The following is a 22,098-nucleotide window of genomic DNA, read 5'->3' as shown; positions in this document are numbered from 1 at the left end:
TGATTAGATATTGATTTTTTTCCTTATATTCATCAAGTATGTCATTAGTTCACTTAAATATCTACCATAATCTTTAAACGCTTAGAATCAATGGATGTTCATAAATAAATACATGTGCTCCAAATTTCCTTTAACCCTCCCTTTTGATTCATTATCTACATTGAAAGCGAGCCAAAAAACGTAACACCCTTAAAATTTTAAGTTAACCTGCGTTTAGTGCAATTTACGGGATTTCATCTAACAGTACCAAAAATAAATTGAAGAAATCGAGTTGAGTTCGAAGGGTTGATATTGATATTCAGCAGAAAACATGAAAATCCTATTGATTCAATCGTTCATTGTGTGAATCAGATATTCGATTGCAATACTATCACATTATGAAAGTGAAATTCCTATTTTTCTTTTTGTGCACTCAATTATATGAGATTTAATGCTGAAGGATATAAGAAAATATTAAGAAATCTTTGAGAATAATGATATTAAAATATTTTTTATAATCACCTACATTGTAAGAATGTTTCTTTGAACTTTTTGGGAAGAATTATTTGTGAAATCCACTCCTTCTTTATTGAACTTCAATTTTCTGTGATAATTTAGGATACAGTAAGCTTATGCTGAGTTGAAAACTACTAGGAGGAAAATGAAAGATATTGATTTCTATCTAAAATACAATATATTTCTTATTATAATTTTATGGCAGTTTGTCAACCACACTTCCATAATTGCTTTTAATATCATTCAATAGATTTGCGTCCACTCTTTTGTAATCTGTTGATATTAGAAAACTACAAGCTGCAGCTATGGACAAAAATATCCCAAGTACTGTCTGCCCAGCAGTAAATCCTACAGTCTTGAAAATACACTCTACAACTAGAACGTCTATAATGGCAAAGACGTAAATGGCAGCGTTCAAAAGAGACGCACTGAAGGCTTCTGATACGGGATAGGTCATTTCTGTTGCATACTCGAAGGCTATCACCATTATACTTCCAAAGAAAAACCTGCAAAATTGAAATATATCAGTATAGGAACACTCACCAATATTGTTCCAAGTACTTTAATTTCAAATTTCACCATGTTGCTTTTCAGAGAATGAGTACTCACCCAGAAACAGGTATGGTTAACGACGTCATCAATAAAGACCCGACATGGAAAGATACGACTAAACAAACCCATGCAACAAGAGTTAAAATCAGAACAACATTGGAAACTTTTCTAAAATAATGAAATAAAAGTATTGAGTGGTTACATTCTGGGTCGAACTCACTTGAACGCATGCGTTTTATCCAATATGTAACCGAAAAGTATAGTTCCAAAAATGCCTCCTGCAATGATGCCAGACAGCACCAATATGCCAAGATATTTTCCATCAGCCTTGAAATGGAAAAAAATCAATAAAAATCATAAGGGTGTTCGACCGTATACTCACAGGATAATAATGCAAGAACATTTCATTTACTATGATTCCAAGACAGTTCCACACAGCGAACGACATTCCAAAAGTGATCAGTATTAATTTGTAATCTCTGTTCTGCATCAAACTTTTGAAGGCTTCTGAATATCCCATTTCTTGATCGCCCTTCAAGCGGCTTGCTTGTGAATGACTTGGTGGGCACTCAGGCTTTGATCTGAAAACTGATCATTGCATATCTACACATATAAAACCAAAGTTTGTTCGGTAGTGAAGTGATAACAAAGCGTTTTCTCTTGTAGTCCATTATGTTACAAACTACCCTAAGTACGACCCTGTCGTTCTATTTTTTAAAATGCTTCAGAAATACTAGAGAAATTTTCGTGAACTCAGATAGGTACTTACAACCAAGAAGATATATCTTCTTGCTTACAAGTAAGAGAATTTTTTAATAGGCAACATATATGAGCACATATTCTGCAATACAGTCATCTCTGTGTAAATAATTTTGTGCAGCTACATAGTTTTCGTTGGGCCAGTCTGTAGGCTTCACAAATTTGTGCTATTTTTAATATTTGTGGAAGGATTTTTCTGTTCTGAATCAAACTTTGAGAGTATGAAGCCACTAAGAGTTGATTACATGAATGAAAAACTTACACAAAATAACCAAGATGAGCATCGTGATTGAAACAACATTATCTACACCAAAAACATCAGAAAATCCCTCTGCAACTTCTTCCATATTTGTGGAGTCTGGTACCAACAATGTTGGTACTATACAGCCTAGAGCTAAACCTAAAAATAAGGCTTCAAGTAGCATGATACAGTAAATTGATACTACAACTAAAAAGTGAGAGTTTGATGGTACTCCTTTCTGGATTTCCTTTGCCATCTCCAAGAGACGAATTTTTACTTGGATTCTACCAATTTTTTTTTTACAAAACTGTACCTATTTGACATCCCATGACGCCTATCGCACATGCTATAGACACCTCCTCTGCTCCAAACCAGGTACACGCAACTTTCGATGGTATGCTGATCATGAAAACTTGACCAATACCACATATAGCTTGGGATATGATGATAAGATGAAATTTGTCGGGCGATACAGCAAATAGTTTGAGAAAATTACCAAAGGCTGTAAGTGCAGTGCTTATTACAGCTGTTTGTTTGAGGTTCTGGAAAAAAGTTGTTAAGAACTGATATCTGGTCAAACCTAAACTCTTCTCACATTTTTTTCTATGAAATGGCCTACAGGGATGAAGAAAACAATGTAGCATCCCATGAAAACCAGCCCTGTCGAGTCGGCCAAGAAGCTGTTCACATTGTAATATCTGAAAAAAGTACAAAACATGAAGGTATTGGAATCTTTCTTTATTTGCCAATAACTTTTCGTATAAGCGCGTACCTAACCATATCGTTTTTGTTTTATATTTGTATGGTGAAAATTTTCACATAATTCCTTATTGATTTATACAATCGTAAATCCAATTAGCCAAACATAAGAATTTACATCGTACTCTATCGTAAAATAGTTTTAAATTTATTTTCTCAGCAGTAAATGTCCAAAAATTTGTCACCCGATTGCAATATCACAAATAATTTCATAGGTCTTGAATCTGTGTAGGTGTTTTCAGCAATCAACCGTTGATCGAAACTGTTTGAAAATTTCCACCAATATCAAAAGTAGGAGCTTACCTTTCTGTGATATTAGCTATGATAGTAAACTGCATAAATAAAAAAAAATTCGTTCCACAATACGCAGCAAATATTGCAATTATCACCCATCTGTAGCTATCCAATTCTATCCCAGATTTTTTTTGACAACCCGAGCTCCCAATCTCACCACTACCATCCATCTTTATTTTGAAACAAATTGACTAGCACGTGTAGAATAACACGTGAAAAGAGGAACAACCTAGGTGTTCATATCAAGGAAATCCGAAAAGGATAAAAGTGTTATCAGACGAGCATTGAAACATGGTAGGAAGTTTTAATCACAATTTGATAATTTTCCTCAATTCGAATAACGCCCTCATTTTCATCTTTCACCCAAAACTGTGAGCTCCAGAATTTTTCTACTGTTTGTGCATTTATACTAGCGTATGTACCAAATTCCAGCGTTTTAGCACTTCAGGAAGTATCTTTTTTGATGACCATCAGTCAGACAATAGGTCAGTCATTCGTAGTGTTTTTTGAATATGAATAAAATCTGAGGTACGAATGTTATGCAATTGAAACTTCATATTTTCAATGAGTTCATCACTAACTGATATCTTTGTAAGAAAGATATCATCCAAACCCAAGTTATGAGGGTTCAAAAAACGAGAAAGCTCTTCGAAAAATATAGATATATCTCAGAGGAGTTCATATCTGTATAGGCTTATTATCAAATTCTTCACTACCCAGTAAGAAAATCTTATGTTCTTAGTTTGAGAATGGGGGAAGAAGAAGTCATACTCCATTTATGCTATGAACAGTAGGCGTATATCATCAAGTTTATTAAAAATATCACATCAATTATTATACCTATACTTCCTACACGATTGTAAGATAAAAAATTCAATTCAATACAGAATATACAGAAAATATTCATCATTGAACTTTTAGGGGAACAGTTTTATAAAAACTTGGATGTTTATAAAACGTACAACATTCATTGTGTATAGACAAAACAAACTATATACAAGTACAAACTTTCGCATCATTCGATTAAAAATTTCGGAACATATTTCATACGAACGAACTATGTGCAAATTTCAATTCATTTGTCGAATATGAATATTCAGGTTAGTATATTCAATCAGGCAATGAATACAATCATGGTCAGCTACCTCTTTTAAAATCAATTCATTCGTAATAAGCAGTTAAACATAAATAGAAATTAGCAACCAATGACACTTGTCTACCTATTATATGTCTTCTTCCCTATTCGCTACGTGGTTGCTTGACTAACATTCTTTTCAAATTGGAAGTCAAGAAATACGTCCCAGCAGTTATTCCACAGAATGATGCAAATGACATCGCATGTATCACTTTGAACAATTTATGGTCCAGTAAAACGCTGTATATTATTTGGTAGAAAATCGTTGCTGTACAGAGAATGACTTGAAGGACAGCTATAGGAACTACCTCCGACACTGGGAAAGTCACTTCTGCCAGGTACTGGAAACTGATGCTTACACAAGACGAGCAGAAAAATCTGAAATTTTTTTTATTAGTTTGTCGATAACACTGGGTTTTAAATTCGAAATTTAAGCACCATTAGCAGTAAACAGTAAAGATAGCTTACCCAAACAATATCATGGTCACGAAGGAAGCCCCATGCCATCTCATTTCAAAGCAGATGGCCATAGCTGCATAGCTCACAGCCATACAGAGGAAGATCATGAATGTGAAAAGCCTGAAATGAACAAAACACAAATTGATACATCCATTTGAAAAACTATTGTTGCATCGTGAAAGGTATATTTGCAAATCCAAGCTATACAGGGTGAGTCTTTGACTCGTACAAATATTTTAAAAGTAGATTCTTGAGGTCAAAAGAAACACTCTTTCTCCTACACCATTTTACCCGATTCGGCCCTGATAAAGAGATATAGCCATTTTAACTTTTCATAATGAGCTGTGCCACACCTGGAAGAACAAAATTACCTCCAGAATAACCAGCTAAATCTGTTACACTACACATCTGTGGATCTTTTAACCAGAGTTGTATTCAGCCAAAGTATTCAATTTTTCAACTTTCATTGAACATCAAATTACTCGAAAGCAGCGTATTATATGAGAAAATATGAAGAATAGTTTAATTTTACAAAACGTTCAAATATTCATTAGGTATCGTCCAACTTAGCTTCAAGAGTTGGGTTCATTGAATTTTTGATACTTTATGGTACGTGATGGTCATAATGAAAAAACTGGAAGACGTGGTTGATATCTCGTGTGCGAAAAAGATTCATCAAGTAAATCAAAAACTATATTCCAAAATTCGTTCCATTCGATAAAACCGTTCGTGAGATAGAACTAAAAATAATTTTTTTATGGTTTTTCAACAGCCTGTACCTTTCAAACCGAGCCGATTCGAAAAAAATGGTAAGGGAAGAAAGTGTTTCTTTTGACCTCAAAAATCTACTGTTAGACTCATTCTATAGATACCTTCACCCACGTCAAATGTATTGAAGCAGGTTGTTTTTTTATTATTTTTTATATTGACTCACTTATATTTCAGGGTTTTGTCCAGTATATATCCAAATAAATAATTTCCAATCATTCCACCAGAAATTGAGGTGATCGCAGTGATGTAGGTCAAATCAAGCAGAGAGTCCTGTATAAAATATGATTAGAGTAAAATGTTCATTGCAGTATCGCTGAACTTACGGGAAAATAGTTCAAATAGACGATGTTTTCGATGATCCCGAAAACAGTCCACAAGCCGCAGGCTATTCCATATAGAACTATAAGCGTTAAAAAATCCCTGTTGACAGAAAGTTCGAAAAAAGCCGTATAATAGTGTGTCTTGTGGTCTCCCACTTGGGCTTGCTGAGCACTGGGTGGAGTTGGAGGTTTGGCTTTGAAAACTGAAAGCAAAATAGGTAGACACTTCAAAAGGTATACTTATATGCATATGGGCACAAAAACACAAGTGCAGCTATAGATTCAAAGATACGTAAAGCTTGTCATGATTCAATCTAGTTAAGATCAGAATGATTTTGTTGAGGAAACTGCAGAATACGCTACTCACACGTCTGCAGTAGGGTCAATCCCTATCCAGCACAAGTCAGCTTGAAATTTATGAATTCATTTATAATAATTAATCGGTGACAATCAAATCTATGTTATTTTGGCAAACTTACATATAACAACTGCTATAAATGCGATACCACAAAAGATTGCATTGTATAGTAGCATCTGGTAAATTCCTTGTTGTATTTCGGCATCATTCTTTTTGTCTTCGACGAACAATATCGGGAATACAGCGCCCAACAACATTCCTTGAGAAAAAGTAAGGAAATAGAATAGAAATACCAGTAATAATGGTAGAAAACATTCGATTCACAAAAAAAAAGTTACCAATTTCTCCTCCAAACAGAGCTGCTGCGCACGCCCTGTTCTGTTCTTCCGCAGGAAACCAAACGGCTACAACTTTAGCCGGAAGCATTATAGTGAACACCTGCGCAAATCCGCATATGGTTTGGCCCACTAGAATGATTTTGAAATCTCTTTCGTTTGGTCCAGTTGCCAAGAGTTTTATGACTGCTCCTAAAAGAGTAAACCCAGAACATAGCAACCCGGCTATCCTTAGGTCCTGGAAAAAGTTCGAAAACACGTCCAATAAGTGGCTTCATTTTGGGTTTTCTTAAAAGGCAGCATGCAGAAATGGTTGTAGTAGACAGAAAAAAATCGCTTGTGATGAAAGAAAAAATCTTGTTCTTGTTGCATGTGGATAATTATAAAATTTGAAATTTAAAAGTAAATAAATAATATACTCACATGTTTCTCCACAATTCGAACAACTGGTGCTATAAATACTACTAATGCTACCATAAACGTTAATTGAGATAGACCAACCATAAAACTTGTAGTTTTGAAATATCTGAAAATATGGATAATAGTTTTTTTTAAAATAATTATTACTATTTATAAATTCAATTTTTTATCACATAATTAAGAATATCAAACATGTGTACAGTACACAAAACTTTTCGAGAAATGATTCTTGTGAAATTTTAATGTTACCACCAATATATAAGGCAACCCACAAAATATCAACTGATAGGCCTATACAAGATATTCAATAATTCACTTAGATTCTGAGACATTCATTTTATTTCCGAGTGAACAAACTGTGAAAAAAAAAACAATATGCAAGGGTATGTCGAATCAAACGTTTTACTGAATATCATGCAACATTAGTTATACCTTAGATTAGATTGATCAGATGGCTAGATAATCATGAATACACCTTATAAAATTAAAGCTTAAGGGAGTATCGCTTTGGAACTTTTTCTCATAAATTACAGTCGTGCGAATAAACAAAAATTGTCTCTCAATTTTTCAATTCTTAAAGTTTTTCATCAGCAAATTCCATAAACCGTTTCAGGGAAAATCATTTAAGTTTAGTTCTTCTTGAAATGAAACACTCTTCATTGAAGAGTATGTGAGGAATATGAAAATCTTCAGGTTTTTGTCACAAAACTCCTATACCTAAAGTGGACAAAGAGCCTTTTCTCAGACACCTTTTTTGAGAAGCTATGAGATTTAGAAACAAACGTGCCTTGAAATAGAATTAAAATTTTCTTAACGATTGTAATATTTTCGCTCACAAAAGTTAAGAGGTCCTAGTTTTTAAGCCAGTTTAACGAAAAAACTTTTCTTAACATTCTGATTATGAACTGAATTTAATTTACCAGCAGATACTAATGACATTTTTGTCATTATCACGAAAATTATGCGTGCGTATGTAACACATACAAACATTTCGGTGTTACTTACTCGTGGACCACATTTTCAATGATGGTGAATTGATTGAGTTGATATAGATTAGCACCTGAGTATAAGCCATAAATAATCACAATGAGAAACCTATATTTGTAAGTCTTGAATTGGTTCTCCTGTTGGTCAGTGGACCGGCTTGGCTCTATTTCCATATTTTCCATATTGTTTGATATCGCACGTTTCACTTGAGCCAGTAAGCATAACTGAAGGTAGATGTATTTTACGTCAATTTTCCATTGGTTGTCGGTGACTGAGCATGCGACAATTTCATTTTCGAAACTAGTTTTAAACGATATCTCTAGGAAATAATTAATTCGTATTATTCCTAATCTCAAATGTCTGAAAATGAGTATCGAGATGTATGTATTTATAACACCTTATCGAATGTTTTCATTCATCGAGACTTATCACTCATTGTTAATGGATGTATTTTTTATGACTGCTGAATATTTATGTAAATAAAAGGGAAAAAATTAGAACATATTTAATCTTCCTTCCAAAATGATTCATTTTGAAACAATTATTCTGGATTAACTTTCTCGTCTTGAACTGAGCATGTTGAAAGCTTTAAATCGCACTCATAACATTTTCAAAAATTCATTTCGAATGATGAAATAAATAATAGTAGGCTGTATATTATTGCAGTAGTGAAGGTTGCCAGCAAAAACCTTTGAATGAACACCAGAAAAAATGATCGATGAATTCTCATCTCTTGATTTTCAAGTGTTTAATTATCATTTTATTAGGAGAACCGATATGGGACACTTTAACCCAGAGGTGGAATTTTGCAATCTTGCTACCTAATCAGGATCAGAATCATCATGGATCTCCAAGTATTGAGAAACACTACAAGACCCTTATTTTTGGAAATCTCCCATAGGTTATGGAATTATTCGTAAAGGAAGATCTGAACTCAAGGATTTAGAGTTTTAGATAATTTCAATATAATTTTATTCGAATAATTAACATTCTTTCGTTTTATTTATTCATTTTACACTAAATTCTACGTATAACTTCATTTCGACACTTTATCACAATAATTTTGTTTGAATACTGATGAATATGTAGTTCCTCTTCATGGATTTTCCACAACTGAAAATTCAAGCAGCACAGGGAGTTCCAACTATAGCCTCGTCTATCTTCACTTTGAAAATTCTGTAGTTGGTTTCATTCGGTTGAAGAGCTTTATACAGGAAGGTTGGCATCTTGTCCGATAGGATCCAAAGGTTTCTCTCAGCATCAATCTGAAAATTCCAAAATCAACAAAGGAAAAGTGAAAGAGCTTTTGAATGAGATCTGTTGAAGGTGTTTCGATAGGATTATTGATAAATACTCAATTATAGGAGTTGTAATTGTGCTTCAATGTTGAATCAATGGCATTAGAAGTGTTAAATGCAAAAAGGATAGCTTCTTCAATATTATTTTCTGGCAATGTCATACAATAAGTCTTAGGATTAGAATGAATCTTTGAAATTTGCAGAAAAAAATGTGGTTACTTAGGCTTTACCATTCTTTTCTCGAAAAATTTGAAGGGATTGAATATTTACTGTGGATGAAGCTATTTTCACGTTCGTTTGTCCATTTCGAAGTGTCTACTGCAGAAAAACTGATGTATTTTTACCTTCAAATCGTTAGTGAAGATTAAACCTTCACTGTCTTGGGCCACTGTTCCCAGATTGTCAGGATTCAAAGGTTTCTCAACGTTCCAACAAGCTACCCCATCTTTATTCAGTTGAGTTAGGAAGAGGACGTTCGTTTGTTCGTCCAGATCAGAAGCAGATGATTGAGTCTTTTCTCCACGATTTCCTTCCAGCTGAAATAGAAAGGAGCGATGTAAAGTTCTATCGTCACTTTTTGTATCTGCATTCCTTTCTTCACTGTGCAACTCACCTTGAATGCATGGTAAGAGTCAGGACTTGTAGCCAAAGTTTTATTTCTCAGTATTTCAGTGGAAACCGAGAACTCTCTTATTCCAGCCAACGGATGGAAGAACATGGTGCGATATCTGGAATAATTGAAAAAACCTTGAAAATATTTGCCAAATATATAACTTCTACAACTACAAATCATAACTGAAGAAATCAAAATGTGAGATATATTCCATTTTCAATTACTTCAGATCAAAATTGTAAGAAGTCTCTTAACTTTCACCATCTGAAATGGAAATGAAATCAAATATTTTTTAACATTCTCCACAATCTCAATAACTTACCCATTAGGTTGTATTCTTCCTAAAGCCAGTCCAAACACACCATCCGTCCACTGGAAGTTGATACCACCGACATTGAAATCTCCATTCAGGGGATCGAAATAGAAGAAATTGTGCTTGATTCTCCAAGACTCGTTATCTGCCAGAGAATACACCACCACACCATATCCACCCAAGTCAGGAATATAAGCGAAGGCATCTTCGCATTTATCAGTATTCACATCCACTATCTGAAACGGAAATGGTCTTTTGTGAAACGAAATGAGCTTCATACCAAGTTCATCGAGCTATTATTTCTTCAGATTCCATTATTTGGTTACATCAAACCGAATATAACCAAATAATCTGGTCTTCAACAGTTAAGGATATTGCCCTTTGGAAAAACACAATTTCCATTTGAAATATATAAAGGGTGAGTCTTTGACAATTTTTTTAACACTAGATTCTAGACGTCAAAAGAAACACTTTTATCTATACCATTTTTTCCAATTCGGCCCTGATTTAAAGATATGGCCATTTTAAGTTTTCATCATGAGCTATGCCACTCCTGGAGAAATTTTTTTCAGAATAACAAGCTAGATCTGTGACACTACACATCTGTGGATCTTTTGAACACAGTTGCATTCAGCCAAAGTATCCAATTTTCCGAATATCACAGATATTTTTCATTTTTGAACATACAAAACATTCATAGTCACATTCATAGTCATTAAAAAGCATCCAACTTAGTTTTGAGAGTTGGGTTCTTTGAATTTTTGGTATTTTATGGTACCTAATAGTCATAATGAGGAAACTGGAAGATGTGGGTGATACCTTGTGTTCGAAAAAGATTAATCAAATAAATGAAAAACTATATTCCGAAATTCATTTCATTCTAAAAAACCGTTCGTGAGACAGAACTAAAAATATTTTTGTATGACAGCCTCTATCTTTCAAACCGAGCAGATTTGGTAAAAATGATAAAGGAAAAAAGTGTTTCTTTTGACCTCAAGAATCTAATGTTAAAATATTTGTACGAGTCAAAGACCAAATATCTTGCCAATGCGAAAGAACCTGAATTGGAGAAACCAAACGCGACTCAAAGACTACCAAAGGCTGGTGCAACAAATACACTTGACGAACAAGCTTGGAATGTACCTACTACTTCAACCATTTCAGAAATTTTACCATAATCTCTTCCCAAATTCTAGCATGAGCTTGTCGAGAATGAATTACCTCATTTCTTGAGTTACCTATCAGAAAAGGTCTCTATTGTAACAAGAGTAGTCAGGCGATGATAAGCTACAAGGAAATCTATGACAAACTCAATTCTCCACTCATTCAGATAACACTGGAATCTGGCTTTCGAATAAGGATTTTATCGGTTAGCAAAAACTTACGATATTTGCGAAAAATGAGTCTTCCTTCAAATCCGTAGGCTGCAGCACATAGCGTTTCAAGAGTTTGTCGGTCTTGAGGTCATAAATGAGGATGGCTGGTGTGGAGTGTTGTTTTCCTTCGCCCCAAATGTCAGCTAGTCCTGTGTCCATAACCCAGAGACGATCGCAGGCGTCAACATTGACACGGAACGTTGAGATTATCCTGGTTTCCCCTTGCGCATCTTCACCCTCTGGGAGGGTATTGGAGGACCAGTCTGGATAAGGTGTCAGGGATGGCGTTTTGTTGCTGGTTTTGAGGTCGATGTAGTTCAGGGTTGCAGCCACACCTTTCTTCCATCTGGAAATCGAAAGAAACGTAGGATTTTGGTATTATGAAAGATCTACACTGGGCGAAAAAATTAACGCACATTATCCAAATCTCAAATTTATTCTACAATTGAAGGTGTTCTCAATGATAATAATTATTTTTATCAGAATTATGCATGCATATGTTATCCAATTTCAACGGTTTTCTTCAGTACAGATGTTTTTTCCCAGCAGGAATAAAAAGAGATGATATTATCAGATTTTGAATGTATTGGCTCCATTCTAAAATCAGTCGTTCTCGATCAATTCTAGTGATCAATAGTTTTTCTTTCGTTTGATTTTCTACACTCGGTCGCTATGCAACGCGGAACACGCAATTTGACCCAAGAGGAATGTGCCCAAGCGGTAGTTTTGCGAGAAGAAGGGTGGACATACACAAAAATTGCAGAAAATTGGAGTTTCCCATACAAGTGTGTCCAGAATGTTGCAGCCATTCAGGGAGACAGGTATGAATGTCCGAAGACCAGGACAGGGTAGACCACGGGTAACAACTGCCATTCAAGAACGTTACTTGAGAGTTTCTTCGTTGAGACAACGGTTTGCAACTGCTCGCCTCCTTCAAATTCAGCTTGAGCAAACTCATGAGGTGCAAATTAGCACTTAGACAATAAGGAATTGCCTCAGAGAATATGATTTAAGGCCTCGTGTCGCGGCAAGAGGCCCAGCTCTTACCCCAGCCCATCGAAGGGCGCGTTTGGATTTTGCGAGAGAGCATATCCATTGGGAAGAGGCCGATTGGGAAAGAGTTCTCTTCACAGATGAGTCTAGATTCTGCCTCTACCCTACCATTGTGATCGACGTTCCCTTGTATACAGACGTCCACATGAAAGATATGCTCAGTGCAATTTCCTGAATACTACTGGTTTTGGGGGAGGATCGATTATGGTATGGGGTGGAATATCTTTGACTGCTCACACAGACCTAGTGGTCGTTGATAATGGAGCTATGAATGCTGATAAGTATATAAGGACAATTCTTGAAGAGCATGTAGTGCCATTTGCCCCATACATTGGTGAAAATTTCATTTTTATGGACGATAATGCCAGACCCCATCGTGCGCGCATCGTTCAGGAGTACCTTCAAGAGGTTGAAGTCTCTCGAATGGAATGGCCAGCAAGAAGTCCAGATCTCAATCCGATTGAGGAAGTTTGGGTCAACCTCAATAGAAGGCTCAGAAGTTCAGAAAATCATCCATCTACTCTTAATGACTTAGGAATCCAACTCGGAGAAATCTGGGAAGGATTAGATCAGAACATTTTTAAGATCACTCATTTTGAGTATGAACCGTCGTTGCTGAGCTGTAATTAACGCAAGGGGTGGAAATACCGAGTATTAAATCACTTATCAGCATTTCAGTATTTTGAAAATTGTTCATTTCTCTTCTTTCACATAAGATTCGGTGAAATCATGAATTTTTCTTCCATTTAATGTGTCTCGTTTCGTTCAAAACCTTCCCGAGAGAACATAAAAAATAAGTTATAAAGTCAATATAGAGTTAACTTTCATTAAAATTGAGATTTTCAGAATGTGCGTTAATTTTTTTGCGCAGTGTATTAAAATAGATAAACAAAACAAGTCAATTAGCCTTGATTGACGATGATCACCTACCAGCACCAGATAAACCAATAGTTTTTAAAATCTGATATAGGAAATTACTAACATATGAACTCCAACAAAATTCAAGAGGTTTTGGCCGAAAACATTCACCATTAGCGCTTTGAATTTGAATAAATGCAACCATACAACATTCTGTATACATGTATCGATTTCAATGCTTACACTGATTCCATTTCTACCCCTAAATTATGCCCTAAATCATTCAACTATCTTCTGTGTTATCATGTTATCAACCAAATCATGTTATTGTATGAATCGATTCTAGATTCAATTATGCATGATGAAGATGTATTCAAGAGAGGGGACATCATTCGTTGATTATATGTTATCAAAGATCTAGTAGACTATACATACTCACGAAACCGTTTAAAAGGCGTAACATTTGAATTTCCGTTATGATTTATTCTAGGCAGAATTTGTTCAATGGAAAACCTTAAAATTAGTAAGGGAGCTTCTTTCCTAAATCTGCATCATCACAGTTGAAGGAATGAACAAGGAATCAGCCTTTACAATTTTCGAAACTATTTATTCACACCCTGTATCACTGCAAATCGAAATTCACGGTTAATGAAATATGTGTAATGAAAATAAACAGTTATTGTGAATAAATTATATTAAATGGTTTATTCCTAGAACAAATTAGCATTGAATTGTTATTCCCAATTAAATGTGCATATTTTTCTGAAAATTCCACAAGGTTGTTCACATCAAATTGCTGCTTTGATTATCCTAGTTCTTTCGCAGAAATGCTTGGGAGTGTGAAAAAAATATTTAAATTTTATGTGATGCAACTCGAACGCTGTATAGAATAATTCAGTTTTTTTTCTTCATCGATGGGTGTAAAGTTGAACAATAATGCAATTATTTCGTAAAGAACGACAATTACCACAAACGACCAACTTTTATAAAATAATTACTTCTATTGCTATATGTTACAATTTTGTGCAGCATTGTACTTCATACGTTTCAACATTTTTGTTAATTGTCTCGTACTGAAGAAACAAAATTATAGGTTTACTCGAACATTAGTGGTTTTTAAATTTGGTACTTTCGTAATATCCTTGTGAAAACAGGATAGGTATAGAAAAAATTCTAATATTAGATTTGAATATAAAAATGGTTTTCTCAAAGTAAGTACCTGCTTCCTGATTTGATATTTATTTGGAGATTGATAAATATTTCCCATAGGTGACCATTTGATGATTATTATAACTTTTCCAAACCTGGACCCAATATTGAAAAGTTTCAAATAAAAATTCGAAGGAAAAGATGATAATTTTAAAATACAAACTGAATCATTTGCCAGAAATATTGCAAGATATTCTTGTTATACTTTTTTTCAAGTTTCGTCATTCATTTGAAAAAAATTGGATCAACTAAAATTTTTTATTCTGATCGAGCTGCTTTTGCATGAGATGTGGAAAAATTTACAGTTTCTTTCAAAACTGAAGAGAATTTTTTCGGTTCATTCCCATTTTAACCTTATGCAACTCAATTCTGAAGCTGTGGGTGTTACTATTTTGAATCAAGTCATAAATTTTCAAGACAAAAATACAATCTGTCTTCACTTTGCTGTGGGGTAAGTTAGGAGAAGAATTCAAGAATATCTATTGATATACAGGGTGTAAAGGAATAGTAGCGAAAAAATTGAGCGGTGATTCCTTGTCAATATTTTTTTTGAGAGCCAGTGCTTTAGCCTAAAGAAGAAACTTTTAATGTTTTTCTTAGAAACCGAAAAACTGACAGAAACAGAATAGGCAATAAAAAAATATTTCTGCTTTGAAGCGACTAGAACAATTTTTTTTGCTTTCGGTGGGTTTTTTTGAGCCACTACCAATCAAATTTTCCAACTCACCTAGGGACTGTGACGAACAGCTTATCGTTCCATCTATCCAATCCTAAGGGTAGGTTGTTCTCAGGGATGTATCCCCCTGCTTTGATGGCGGCTTCTTTCGTTTTTTCATCTGGCCAGTTGAAGCTCAATTCGTTCCATTCGAAAACGTTTTCTAGTTTTGCCGCGTCGATGGATGCGACAAAAACGGTAACCGCAAGAATTGTTAGTCGAAGCAGCATGATCACACCAACTAACTGATCTATGCTGTCGGGGAACAACTTTTAAACGATCACTAATAAGTTGGCGAAGGTGTTCCCTATAAGTGGGAGTTATTTACCGAAGAACGACCACGTTTAGGAGCAATGCTGTGTGTTGAGGACAGCTTTGATGGTGAGGATGCCGTTATGGAATGATAACTAGGGTCAACCCTCACCTCAGGCTTTTTGGCTTATGATTTTCCATGAAAAAGAGGAAATTAATGAAGTGCCTGTATACAATCTATACAGGCTGTATATACAAAAATGTTTCACCCTGAGCAACTAAAGAAAACAAACGAAATACCAATTTAAACGGAGAGAAGGGTGTACAAGGATATATTGAAAAATTCTCAGCCTACTATAGAACCAAACAAAATTTCAATGTCAAAATATTTTATTACTCAACTTATTCTCTTCTTAATTGGATGCATTTATTACAGCGAACCTGCAACGTCTCTAGACCTTTCAAAAAAATGTTTCTTCTTGCTCTACATACCAGACCTCCACAGTTTTTATTACCTCCTCGTTGGAAGAAAATTTACAACCTTTTAAACTTTTTTTCAGTTGAGGAAAGAGATGATAGTCGGATGTAGCCAAATCTGGTGAATGAGGGTGGTGTTCTAGTAATTCAAACCCTAAATCACGAATTTTTTGCATGGCAACATGAGATTTGTGAGCAGGGGCGTTGTTCTGCAAAAACAAAACACGTTTGTATAGCTTTCCGCGTCTTTTCTCTTTAATTTTTTCTCGGAGAGTGGTCAGTAATGTCGAATAGTAATCTCCAGTTACTGTTCTACCCTTATCCAAAAAATCAATCATGATTACTCCATGGCAATCCCAAAAAACTGAAGCAAGAACTTTTCCAGCAAATTTTTGGACACGAAACTTCTTAGGTCTCGGAGAACCAGAGTGTCGCCATTCCATCCATTGTTGCTTTGTTTCTGGATCGTAGAAATGTACACAAGTCTCATCCATAGTAACAATTCGGTTTACGAAATCTACATCGTTTTCAAATCGAGCACAGATCGAAGGCGATGCTTCTACCCTTGCACGCTTTTGGTCAACATTCAATCATTTGGGGATCCATTTTGCAGCCATTTTTCTCATATCCAAATTGACGTCACCTTTATGATGAACGCGTTCATATGAAATATTCAGTGCTTAAGATATCCGTTTTAGCCCAATTCGACGGTCTGATAAAATCATGTCATGAACTGCATCGATATTTTCGGGAACTGACACAGAAACAGGAAAATTTACCTCTTTTGAAGCTTGCAGTTCAATTTTTCACGGTCGCATACGAAGGACATTGATCACCAAGGGTATTAAGCATATCTTTCGTAAATCTCCTTACCTCTTAACCCTTTTAATACAGGTACTTGATGATGACTCGATACTCTAATTTTTCACAATTTCGGTGAATATCTTCTTTCTTTTAATTTATTTCGTGATTTTGGCTTACTTTTTTCACCTCAAATTTCACACTGACACTTCCAATGAGTTGCTATGGTAACACAATATTTTTTTTATACATGGAATTGGTCTAGGCTAACTAGATATCAATACATCCTCGTGAATTTCATGTCCTCAGTACTATTTACTATTTTGTAAAAATATGTTCGAACAGGACACTTTTTTATTCATACGCAACTTTTCATGAATAATTGATGGAAGGGGAGCCTACGGTGTTGAATGGGGAGACGTTGAGACTTGAAGAATTATGAAGACTGAATGGTAGAAAAAAATGAGGCATTTCATCAATGGGGTGAGCGTCTATAGGGTGTAAGAAGTCACGAATTGGGTTGTTCTGTGGGCCTTCAAAGCTTCGAATTGCTCTTGATTGCTTTGGCCCCCTTCGTTTAACTTCTTAAGTGTGCCTTCCTGGTCGCTTTTTATAGTATAATTCATCTATCGGTCATGAAGCGAGAAGTGAACAAAACTGTTAGGTACCTCCTACTAATGGATGTACGAACCTAACCTAATCTAACCTGGTGTTTCTTTATGACCTAACGTAGAAAGAAATGTCAGAAATGTGACATATCGATACATTCTGACCTTGGAATATAGATAGTTAGCCTGTTATCAGAGACAACCTGTCTCTACTGTTAGCTGTTATCGAAGAAATCTCAACGAAATAGGACAGAATAAAAATGCCTGTTTCATCTAGATCATTCGTAAATCGAAGGTGAAGATTTTTTTTTAAAGTTTGGCCAAACAAACTGCAACAAATTAAACGTTCGCAAATTATGGATGTGTACGCATGAACAGAGCAACCCTCTACAATGAGATAATGGTCGTTCCCAATAAGCTCCGATCCTCTGAAGAACTACAAATGACAACACAAATCGGATTATTTCGGATAATTTCACGAAAACCGTGATATTCAAAATGGGATCCAATATTTGGATAATAGCATAGATCCTATTATGCACCATTGTATACAGGCTGCAATAATATTAAAGAGTGCGAATAATATACCGGTTCCGATGGATTCAGTGCATGGCGAAACCTATTAATCGACCTGGTCATGTTGAAAGCAAGTTTCGTAATAACATTTAGGGGTCAACTGTTAAACTTTAGAACAGAGAAGAGTGCGAAATGCGCCGAAAATGGGACAAATTATACACTCGATGAATTTGGGTCTTCTTACTATACACATCTCATTTGAACGTGACAAGGGCTTTGAGAACTCGAGGGAAATATTTATTAGAATATCGAAAAAGCTCATTTAGATTTAATATGTATCAAATTTAGATCTACGATGATTTTTCTGATAGATACGCGTGTCGAAAGTTGACCAATTCAAACTAAAAATTAGTCAAGATCAAACGGTTGCGCTGAGCTCGAAGAAATTTCGATATTTATTACAAGAAAAGTTGATCTTTCAGAATAAGTACCACATTTAGATCTACGATAATTTTCCTGGAAGAAAAACTACTCGAACGTTGACCATCGATAAATTCCCAAAAAGATGGGCTCAGTTGAAACTTCCTCAAGACCGAATGGATGTGCCCAGATGGATGAAATTTTCAGATTTATTACTAGAAGAGTTGCTCTTTCAGAATATGTATTACATTCGGATCTACGATAATTTTCCTAGAAAAAAAACTACTCGAACGTTGACCACCGAAAAATTCCCAAAAAGATGGGGTCAGTTGAAACTTCCTCAAGACTCAACGGATGTGCCGAGATGGATGAAATTCTCGGATTTATTACTAGAAGAGTTAATCTTTCAGAATATGTATCACATTCGGATCTACGATAATTTCCTGGAAGAAAAACTACTCGAACGTTGACCTTCGAAAAACTTCCAAAAAGATGGGCTCAGTTGAAACTTCCTCAAGAACGAACGGTTTTGCCGAGATGTATGAAATTCTCAGATTTATTACTAGAAGAGTTGCTCTTTCAGAATATGTATCACTTTTAGATCTACGATAATTTTCCTAGAAGAAAAACTACTCGAACGTTGACCTTCGAAAAACTTCCAAAAAGATGGGGTCAGTTGAAACTTCCTCAAGACCGAACGGTTGTGCCGAGATGGATGAAATTCTCAGATTTATTACTAAAAGAGTTGCTCTTTCAGAATATGTATTGCATTCGGATCTACGATAATTTTCCTAGAAGAAAAACTACTCGAACGTTGACCTTCGAAAAACTTCCAAAAAGATGGGCTCAGTTGAAACTTCCTCAAGAACGAACGGTTGTGCCGAGATGGATGAAATTCTCAGATTTATCACTAGAAGAGTTGCTCTTTCAGAATATGTATCACTTTTAGATCTACGATAATTTTCCTGGAAGAAAAACTACTCGAACGTTGACCACCGAAAAATTCCCAAAAAGATGGGCTCAGTTGAAACTTCCTCAAGACCGAACGGTTGTGCCGAGATGGATGAAATTCTCAGATTTATTACTAGAAGAGTTGCTCTTTCAGAATATGTATTGCATTCGGATCTACGATAATTTTCCTAGAAGAAAAACTACTCGAACGTTGACCTTCGAAAAACTTCCAAAAAGATGGGCTCAGTTGAAACTTCCTCAAGAACGAACGGTTGTGCCGAGATGTATGAAATTCTCACATTTATTACTAGAAGAGTTGCTCTTTCAGAATATGTATCACTTTTAGATCTACGATAATTTTCCTAGAAGAAAAACTACTCGAACGTTGACCTTCGAAAAACTTCCAAAAAGATGGGCTCAGTTGAAACTTCCTCAAGAACGAACGGTTGTGCCGAGATGGATGAAATTCTCAGATTTATTACTAGAAGAGTTGCTCTTTCAGAATATGTATCACTTTTAGATCTACGATAATTTTCCTGGAAGAAAAACTACTCGAACGTTGACCACCGAAAAATTCCCAAAAAGATGGGCTCAGTTGAAACTTCCTCAAGACCGAACGGTTGTGCCGAGATGGATGAAATTCTCAGATTTATTACTAGAAGAGTTGCTCTTTCAGAATATGTATTGCATTCGGATCTACGATAATTTTCCTAGAAGAAAAACTACTCGAACGTTGACCTTCGAAAAACTTCCAAAAAGATGGGCTCAGTTGAAACTTCCTCAAGAACGAACGGTTGTGCCGAGATGTATGAAATTCTCACATTTATTACTAGAAGAGTTGCTCTTTCAGAATATGTATCACTTTTAGATCTACGATAATTTTCCTAGAAGAAAAACTACTCGAACGTTGACCTTCGAAAAACTTCCAAAAAGATGGGCTCAGTTGAAACTTCCTCAAGAACGAACGGTTGTGCCGAGATGGATGAAATTCTCAGATTTATTACTAGAAGAGTTGCTCTTTCAGAATATGTATCACTTTTAGATCTACGATAATTTTCCTGGAAGAAAAACTACTCGAACGTTGACCACCGAAAAATTCCCAAAAAGATGGGCTCAGTTGAAACTTCCTCAAGACCGAACGGTTGTGCCGAGATGAATGAAATTCTCAGATTTATTACTAGAAGAGTTGCTCTTTCAGAATATGTATTACATTCGGATCTACGATAATTTTCCTAGAAAAAAAACTACTCGAACGTTGACCACCGAAAAATTCCCAAAAAGATGGGGTCAGTTGAAACTTCCTCAAGACTCAACGGATGTGCCGAGATGGATGAAATTCTCGGATTTATTACTAGAAGAGTTAATCTTTCAGAATATGTTTCACATTCGGATCTACGATAATTTCCTGGAAGAAAAACTACTCGAACGTTGACCTTCGAAAAACTTCCAAAAAGATGGGCTCAGTTGAAACTTCCTCAAGAACGAACGGTTTTGCCGAGATGTATGAAATTCTCAGATTTATTACTAGAAGAGTTGCTCTTTCAGAATATGTATCACTTTTAGATCTACGATAATTTTCCTAGAAGAAAAACTACTCGAACGTTGACCTTCGAAAAACTTCCAAAAAGATGGGGTCAGTTGAAACTTCCTCAAGACCGAACGGTTGTGCCGAGATGGATGAAATTCTCAGATTTATTACTAAAAGAGTTGCTCTTTCAGAATATGTATTGCATTCGGATCTACGATAATTTTCCTAGAAGAAAAACTACTCGAACGTTGACCTTCGAAAAACTTCCAAAAAGATGGGCTCAGTTGAAACTTCCTCAAGAACGAACGGTTGTGCCGAGATGGATGAAATTCTCAGATTTATTACTAGAAGAGTTGCTCTTTCAGAATATGTATCACTTTTAGATCTACGATAATTTTCCTGGAAGAAAAACTACTCGAACGTTGACCACCGAAAAATTCCCAAAAAGATGGGCTCAGTTGAAACTTCCTCAAGACCGAACGGTTGTGCCGAGATGGATGAAATTCTCAGATTTATTACTAGAAGAGTTGCTCTTTCAGAATATGTATTGCATTCGGATCTACGATAATTTTCCTAGAAGAAAAACTACTCGAACGTTGACCTTCGAAAAACTTCCAAAAAGATGGGCTCAGTTGAAACTTCCTCAAGAACGAACGGTTGTGCCGAGATGTATGAAATTCTCACATTTATTACTAGAAGAGTTGCTCTTTCAGAATATGTATCACTTTTAGATCTACGATAATTTTCCTAGAAGAAAAACTACTCGAAAGTTGACCTTCGAAAAACTTCCAAAAAGATGGGCTCAGTTGAAACTTCCTCAAGAACGAACGGTTGTGCCGAGATGGATGAAATTCTCAGATTTATTACTAGAAGAGTTGCTCTTTCAGAATATGTATCACTTTTAGATCTACGATAATTTTCCTGGAAGAAAAACTACTCGAACGTTGACCACCGAAAAATTCCCAAAAAGATGGGCTCAGTTGAAACTTCCTCAAGACCGAACGGTTGTGCCGAGATGAATGAAATTCTCAGATTTATTACTAGAAGAGTTGCTCTTTCAGAATATGTATTGCATTCGGATCTACGATAATTTTCCTAGAAGAAAAACTACTCGAACGTTGACCTTCGAAAAACTTCCAAAAAGATGGGCTCAGTTGAAACTTCCTCAAGAACGAACGGTTGTGCCGAGATGTATGAAATTCTCACATTTATTACTAGAAGAGTT

General features: G+C 35.5%; 3 protein-coding genes across 3 annotated transcripts; all 3 read right to left on the bottom strand.

Moving 5' to 3' along the window:
- Positions 1 to 654: 654 nt before the first annotated feature.
- On the bottom strand, positions 655 to 3,469 carry LOC123313597 (feline leukemia virus subgroup C receptor-related protein 2-like). Its single transcript, XM_044898545.1, has 8 exons — positions 3,110 to 3,469; positions 2,643 to 2,745; positions 2,361 to 2,589; positions 2,069 to 2,206; positions 1,430 to 1,635; positions 1,268 to 1,374; positions 1,105 to 1,215; positions 655 to 1,001 (listed from the first exon to the last, which is right to left on the bottom strand). The coding sequence occupies exons 1-8, from the start codon at positions 3,268 to 3,270 to the stop codon at positions 692 to 694; spliced, it is 1,365 nt and encodes a 454-aa protein (XP_044754480.1). The 5' UTR covers positions 3,271 to 3,469; the 3' UTR covers positions 655 to 691.
- Positions 3,470 to 3,875: 406 nt separating this feature from the next.
- Positions 3,876 to 8,272, bottom strand: LOC123313845 (uncharacterized MFS-type transporter C09D4.1-like). The gene is made up of 8 exons (XM_044898905.1): positions 7,904 to 8,272; positions 6,902 to 7,004; positions 6,482 to 6,716; positions 6,265 to 6,402; positions 5,789 to 5,988; positions 5,629 to 5,735; positions 4,704 to 4,814; positions 3,876 to 4,613 (listed from the first exon to the last, which is right to left on the bottom strand). Exons 1-8 carry the CDS (start codon positions 8,065 to 8,067, stop codon positions 4,340 to 4,342), a joined length of 1,332 nt encoding a protein of 443 aa, XP_044754840.1. The 5' UTR covers positions 8,068 to 8,272; the 3' UTR covers positions 3,876 to 4,339.
- A 568-nt stretch (positions 8,273 to 8,840) lies between these two features.
- LOC123314178 (protein yellow) lies at positions 8,841 to 15,592 on the bottom strand. Its single transcript, XM_044899301.1, has 6 exons — positions 15,333 to 15,592; positions 11,495 to 11,831; positions 10,119 to 10,345; positions 9,797 to 9,911; positions 9,528 to 9,719; positions 8,841 to 9,150 (listed from the first exon to the last, which is right to left on the bottom strand). Exons 1-6 carry the CDS (start codon positions 15,548 to 15,550, stop codon positions 9,007 to 9,009), a joined length of 1,233 nt encoding a protein of 410 aa, XP_044755236.1. The 5' UTR covers positions 15,551 to 15,592; the 3' UTR covers positions 8,841 to 9,006.
- Between the last annotated feature and the right edge of the window lie 6,506 nt (positions 15,593 to 22,098).

The sequence above is a fragment of the Coccinella septempunctata genome, chromosome 5 (genome assembly GCF_907165205.1).
Source record: "Coccinella septempunctata chromosome 5, icCocSept1.1, whole genome shotgun sequence".
Lineage (NCBI taxonomy): Eukaryota > Metazoa > Arthropoda > Insecta > Coleoptera > Coccinellidae > Coccinella > Coccinella septempunctata.
The sequence above is the reverse complement of the archived record's forward strand: the minus strand, read 5'-3'. Positions and strand labels throughout refer to the sequence as shown.